Here is a 7,500-nt window from a genome sequence, read left to right on the forward strand (position 1 = left end):
TGAGTGCTTGGAAATGCAAGAATCTCTCGGCTGACTCAGCACATCAGTACATCCGTGAACTCCAGGTGCACACACACACACACACACACACACACACACACACACACACATCATCCCATTGATTCCCTCATAACAGCGATGACAGACGATACAACCTTGCTGGATAACAGCCTAGGCCACTATAAGGATGGGTAAACGTGACCGATGGCTTTGTTTTAAGGTCCCCCTTTCCCCAAATCCTCTTACATTGCACACATTCGTGGGGCCAGTGCTCTCTGTCTCTCTCTCCCTGGCACTCATCCTGCACACACAAACACACACACAAACACACCCGTTTCAGCCGATGAATCCAATGGGTTCGTGTCCCAAGGGAGAGTGGAGTGGAGAAGACACGGCTGATGAGGGGGAGATGAGACAAGGGGGAAGGGCATATGGTGAGCTGACCTGTGTGTGTGTGTGTATGCATATGTGTGTGTGTGTGTGTGTGTGTGTGTGTGTGTGTGTGTGTGTGTGTGTGTGTGTGTGTGTGTGTGTGTGTGTGTGTGTGTGTGTGTGTGTGTGTGTGTGTTCACCGGCAGTCAGGGGGTATGTGTACAGAAGTTCTTCTCTGACAATGGGACCTAAAGCAAACACAGACTGTCCGGCTATGGGTTGAGGGGTGCAATGCTTGCATAGTGTGTTTGTAGTCAAACGAGTGCTACATTTTACATCTCCCATACTACTGTGACCACCAAAGAAGCCCTTACCCATAATACGGCCAGAGTGGATATTGGTAAATGAGGTTATGACTGTTGTTATGACTGTGACTCAGACACAACATTTTCTTTGTTCACAATTCTATCATTTGGAACACGATCCATTCTCCTTATAGGGAGGATAGGCCTGCTGCATTATTTAACACAAAACCTGTGTTATAAGGCAACTTGCCTCATGTACCGCTTCAATACACATGTATGAATTATAGAAACATATTGTAATGAATAGATCTAACCATAACTTTGTCCACCGTCACTGCGCAGCTGCCTGTGAGGGAAATCTGTATTGTACTGAATTGCATTGGACTGGAACTCAGTCTGGAGCTGAGTGTGACTGAATGACGCTTTGGATTTCTGTTCAGTCTCAGTGAATCACTGCTCACTCAGTGTCAATTACCTCCAGGCTATTGCTGACCAGTGATTCGATCAATGGCTACCTATTTAATGAGTCTACGGCCACTGAAGTTCCCGTCACAGAAAGTAACCAAATAAAACGTCAGTCTTCGTTAATTGTGCAGTTACAAGCTAGCCACGCTCTCGAAATACAATGTTGTTGGAGGGTGAGTAACTAGCTGCACCGATCTTCATCGTCAATACCTGCTATAACAGCACCTGTCATCATCCGTTGACAACACAGCGAGCGCAATCTCTGAATCGTTCTCTACATAAGCTGTCTCTCCCATCGCTTAACGTCAACCCCATGCATCACTGCAGAGCAATGGTTTACAGATCACAGGGAAAACAATGACCATAGCAACACAGATAACAAGGGACGACAGGTGATGCTCTCTCTCTCTCTCTCTCTCTCTCTCTCTCTCTCTCTCTCTCTCTCTCTCTCTCTCTCTCTCTCTCTCTCTCTCTCTCTCTCTCTCTCTCTGCGTCTTTAACTCGTAAAGGTGATATATAGCCTACTCTGCTACCGTCAATAGCCGCACTGCCTGCACTAAGTTCTTATTTTTTTTGTAGTTTGCCGATCCTTTCGATGATCGTTGACTACTTTCGAAAAAGGACGTCATTTAGTGCGATTCTTGAGCCTTCCCTCTTTAGTGCAAATCTATCAACCATTGTGAGGGAAAAAACAACACAACAAATAATAGATCAAAGAAACAGCACAAACCTTAATGGGCGAGTTCCTTGTGGCTAAGGGCAATTCTCTGATTCCGGTGCCGGGGGGCGAAGCAGAGATCCCGGCAGCGTATAACTGCAGCGAGCCCCCGGGCAGAGACTGCCTACCGCCCGCACCATTCCCTCGCAGTGGCCGCTGCTTGATGCCGTCCAGGAGCCGGACCAAGAGGATGTTGGCCGGGAGGTCGTCCACCCCGCAGTCCACCAAGATACGACATTCTGGGCAGCGGAGCTCGTTCCTGGAGCTGAGTATGTTCTCCAGACAGCGGCGGCAGAAGGTGTGCTGGCACGGCAACACTTTCGCCGTGGTGTCCAAGCGCTCCAGACACACCGAGCACTCCAGCAGATCCAGCAGCGACGACGACTCGTCCATTTCGGCGGAGAGAGTGATCATTTGGGCTAGTATTGTCGGGCACTCCGCTCCGTCGTTTAGTTTCCGTGTATAAATGTGTGAGAGTACAGCGAGAACATTCTGAGAGGAGAACCGGGGGTGGTGGGGTTGGGGGGGGGGAGTCGAGCGCGAGACAGCGAACAGCGAGTCCAGAGAGCCGGAGTAGTCCCCCGCGCGCCAGGCAAATACTCCTCTACTGTGTGATCGGTGCCTCCTCCTCCCTCCTCGCGCAGCTGTGCAGAATGCGGTGAGGTCACGCTCTCATCACCCGCGCGACCATCAGCGTCGGCGCGCGCTCGTAACATAAACGGAGCGGCGGAACAACGGAGAGGAGAGCAGAGAGTGATCGAGCTAAAAGGGAGACAGGGGGATAGATAAAGAGAGAGGGCGACATGGAAAGATATTATAGATGAATAGATAGCGATTTATAGCTAATGTACCACAACGGCTACAAAGGCAGTTCGACAAAATCACATGTATCGGCAGCTTTTCAGACAGCCCCCCCCCCCCCCCCCCCCTGAAAGAAAGATAAGGGTCGCTACAGGTGTAACTATTTTACGTGTATAATATGCTATAAGGATATTATGTTTTTTTTATTAAACTTATTCAACTAAAGCTTGATTTTTGTTAAATGTTATAAATGTAGATAAAGTAAATGCTATAGACCTAATTATGGAATATGGGCAACGACAAAAGTTTAAATTGGATAGGCCTAATGGCAGCATAACATCAAGCTTATGATCTGATGTGCTGTTTCACCAATTTCCTCTTTTTATGGTTTTCATGGTGCTCTTCAAAGAAACTGAATCGGTTGGCTAAGAAACTGAATCAGATGGCTATAATCAATGTGAGAAGTGTCGACGTAATACAATCAATATGTCTAATTAATTGATGGATTCAACAATAAAGCCAGCAAAAATACAAATCATGTCAAAATATTTTAGTCGAGGTGGTCTCTTTGATAATGAGGAGAAAGGGGGATTCTGGAGACGCCTGCTGGCAAAACGGTGCAAAGAACGGGTTTACTAATAAGTTCCTATTTATCAGAAGATATCTGCTACCATCAACCTCAATGCATATGGGTCATTGCTATAAAACCAATATTGTCTAAGGTAAGGATTAAAGAGAATGTAAATATGGGTTTACATTTTCTGGAATTATCCACACATAATAGAATAAAGAATAAGAAGTGTGTTTGTGTGTGTGTGTGTGTGTGTGTGTGTGTGTGTGTGTGTGTGTGTGTGTGTGTGTGTGTGTGTGTGTGTGTGTGTGTGTGTGTGTGTGTGTGTGTCTGTGTGTGTGTGTGTGTGTGTGTGTGTGTGTGTGTGTGTGTGTGTGTGTGTTTGTGTGTGTGTGTGTGTGTGTGTAGGGTGCGTGTGTGTGTACATGTGTCGCTGCAGGCATGCAATGATGGTGTAACCTGTCATTATCAGGTCCCAATAGCGACGGAATGCAAGGCGGAGGATGACACACTAACTATCCCAAAGGGATTGTGTATCATGACACCTCACCGCAATGACTGCCTCAAACTCGGATGAATAGCAGCATAGGAATGGAATAGGTCGTAATTGTGTAATTATCAATCACAAAATTATTTATCATTATTTATCATTGATGTTGTTCAGTCATAGGGTTTCTACTGCGAGCCATTCAGAAACAAAGTTTTAATTTGCCTATAGGTTGCCTACAAATCTATTTACATTTACTTAGGATTTGACCTTACTGAAATAATGAACCATAATGTTGCACAAGCCTTATAGCAGCCGCCTAGGGGATTCATGTGTGTGTGTGTGTGTGTGTGTGTGTGTGTGTGTGTGTGTGTGTGTGTGTGTGTGTGTGTGTGTGTGTGTGTGTGTGTGTGTGTGTGTGTGTGTGTGTGTGTGTGTGTGTGTACACACATGCATGCGTGTTGTGTGTGTTTGAAGGTGTGTGTGTATATGTCTGTGTGTGTTTGTGCGCCCATGCGTGTGTTTGTGTGTATCTGTCTGTGTTGTGTCTGTGTGTGAATGAATTGACGCCTTCCTGGGAAAGTGAGTATGGGGCCTTTGCACACCACCCACGATGAAAGAAATAAGCTAACCCAGATAGAGACGTACAGATAAATAAGGTGCTAAGTAGGTGGCTGTGGTGCATAGGTTTTTTTCCAACAGCATAACACCTATTTTGCAGTAATTGTTGTAGTAGCACAAAGACAGAGGCAAAAGAACAAGAAGTGGTTAAAAAACAAGAACTTGTGAGCCTGAATTCACAACAGAATATGTCTGAGCAAGGGACCCAACATAAACTGCAGTATAACTGTGAATGCATTCCCATTGTTGCATCTTAAGAGGCCTGTAATTGTTCTGCTTGTTTTCCGAAAGGGATACCATAAATACCACAAATAAACCCTGCGTGTGTGTACTTGTGTTGAAGTGTGTACTTGTATGTGTGCATGTGGGAAGATGTTTGTGCACTGCGATTTCAAAACCTCATGAAAGTGCGCGTGCTCGAACATTTATGGGCCCTTCGATTCCTCTGCCTTTTTTTCGCTTCTTTGGTGCTTATTCTCTATATTTTTTTCATTTTTCCAAACATATTCTCTCTCTCTCTCTTCCTCTGTTGCTCATATGCACATACTTTGTTATGACTGGAGTGAGTCATCTGCCTCCTGTTATTCTCCACATCAAATGAATGAAAATCAAAGAACAACAATGATGACAAAAAAAACTGAAAGGCTACCCCTTATTCCATTAGAACCAGCAGAATTTGTTTTTCTTTTGATTTCCTCCACAAAGGATAGACGTTAACAGATTAGAAGAACATAGCAACTAATGAGCATTGGTTAATGCAGTGGTAAGTTAAATTATGCAGCATTAGCAAAGGGGTTAGGGTTAGGGAATAATGTATGCCTTAGTTAGATTACCTTTACTAAGGGTTATGGATATTCATGCTACCTTTATTAACATGAATACCATAAGTAAATAATTATAATACCATTAGTTAACTGTTAATTAACTTTAAGATAATGCTTATTACTGCAGTTAATAATGTGAATAAATAGTTTGTAATTGGTTAAAAAATTAAACCTTATTGTAAAGCGCTACTGGATATAACAATGTCAAGATTAATTGGTTGGTTAATAACGTTCCACGAGTGTGCAATCTATTCAATAATGGGACACCTCTGCAAAACAGTTGCAAATCAATGTACTGCAATTCCAACATTAAAGACCACGGTGAAATAAAACCAGATTTTTCCTTTAACAACACAAAAGCAACAAGCTTAAGGCGTTGCGGATTAATACACATTTGTAGCTCATTGTAGTATGTTTATACAATAAACAATAATATTATAAAGGAAAGTAACCAACATCTAATCATAATACCGAAGCACCCGGCAGTGGTTATTTCCTTACATATATCACAGAATGTCATCATTCCTTCGCCCTTTGGCAGACCTTGGTTTTTGAATGCACGTGTCTCTGTGTCTCTATACGTATGTCTGTGTGTATACGTTCTCATTTATGTATAGCCCACACCTCTCGACCAATGTTCGACGTGCATGCAAAAGTAGGTTAGCTGACACTGCAGTCGCCATGGTAACTGGTTCTTTGCTCCACTGTTAAGAGGTAGTTAGAGGACATGTGCATGAATGTATGTACTGTGCATGTGTTTGTCTTCATCTATACGTGTGTGTGTGTGTGTGTGTGTGTGTGTGTGTGTGTGTGTGTGTGTGTGTGTGTGTGTGTGTGTGTGTGTGTGTGCGTGTGCGCGTGTGTGTGTGTGTGTGTGCGTGTCCGTGTGTGTGCGTGGGATTATGTCATGTTGCCCTACATAAACAAAAAAAAATTGTCTTTTTCATTTTTCAGACTAAAATGAAGAATATGTTTTTCAGTAAGGATACACTTCTGCCGTTTAACTCTTCTTCTGACCTGAAGGAGAAAGAATAAAAGACAGAGATTTTAGCGCAAAACCCAATGAGTCAAGATGTATCATTTCGCCAAAGAGACCACCCCATGCCCCTGCAGCGCACTGGTCTACATTTCCCTATGTGTGTCACACTCCAATTGATGCGTTGGCATGCCTCCAAGAAGAGTCACACAACATTATTGCGTTAAATGTGTCCATGTGATCACTATTTCAGTCTTGAACATTACTCTAACTAATGAAAGCTTTGAGCAAAAACATTGTTCCCCCCCGAAAAATAGGTCACAGCCAACTGACAATGCTACTGCCAACGCCATAGCTAGAGCAAACCATAATTGGTGGCGTGTCATTGAGTTTAATAATAACCATGCATCACTTTCTCCCTAATATCTGTACGCTACATCTTTATTTCTTAAATTTGTCACATTTAAAGCTCAGGAACGACACCTACAACCCCCCCCCCCCCCCCCCCCCCCCCCCCCCCCCCCCCACACACACACACACACACACACCTCCCACCTCCTCCCTTGTTTTGATGGTAGCTGTCTTATTGGCAACTACATCAACCCCCTGCCTTACTCCTTCTCCTTTTGATCTTCTGTGATCTTTATCCCCTCTTCCTCTCCATTCCAAAAGTCCCCTGGATTAGGATCAATGGGGCACCGGCGTGGTTCAGCAAGGAGACAGAGAGAGAGAGAAAGAGAGAGAGAGAGAGAGAGAGAGAGAGAGAGAGAGAGAGAGAGAGAGAGAGAGAGAGAGAGAGAGAGAGAGAGAGAGAGAGAGAGAGAGAGAGAGAGAGAGAGAGAGAGAGAGTGAGCAAGAGAGAGAGAGAGAGCGATGGAGAGATAGAGAAAGAGAAAGAGAGAAAGAAAGGGAGGGAGGGACAGAAAGGAAGACAGAGAAAGAGAGAGAGCAAGATAGAGAGAGAGGGAGAGAGAGAGGAAGCAAGAGAGAGGGAGAGAGAGCGTGAGAAAGAGAGAGATAGAGAGAGACAGACAACAGACAAAGACAGATTATAAAACAGTAAAATACTGAAAGGATGAACAAAGGTAAAGTAAAATACAAACAAAATAAACCAAGGGATGCCGAGGGAATAAACAAAAGCAGTATCTTGTCTATGAAGACACGATATGAGACAGGAGGGATGAAGTGAGACGGTAAGTAATTACAGGACCTCCAGATTCTTTCAAAGACCTTCTTTTATCTCACCCTTCCTGTGTAGAGAGCAGGGGGAAGTGTGTGTTTGTGAGTAGGGGGGGGGGGACAACACCACAAACAAACACAGAAACCCACAAACAGAAACTAACACAACCACTCCAATATG

The 7,500-nt window shown here is 44.2% G+C and overlaps 1 protein-coding gene across 1 annotated transcript in view; it reads right to left on the reverse strand.

Moving 5' to 3' along the window:
- The window catches only part of LOC115533313 (E3 ubiquitin-protein ligase SH3RF3), a 64,045-nt gene extending 61,305 nt beyond the window's left edge, over window positions 1-2,740 (reverse strand). Inside the window, exon 1 of the mRNA XM_030343762.1 lies at window positions 1,873-2,740. Coding sequence (XP_030199622.1) covers window positions 1,873-2,274 — 402 coding nt within the window. The 5' untranslated portion in view covers window positions 2,275-2,740. The remainder of the gene's footprint in view (window positions 1-1,872) is intronic.
- Between the last annotated feature and the right edge of the window lie 4,760 nt (window positions 2,741-7,500).

The sequence above is a fragment of the Gadus morhua genome, chromosome 20 (genome assembly GCF_902167405.1).
Source record: "Gadus morhua chromosome 20, gadMor3.0, whole genome shotgun sequence".
Lineage (NCBI taxonomy): Eukaryota > Metazoa > Chordata > Actinopteri > Gadiformes > Gadidae > Gadus > Gadus morhua.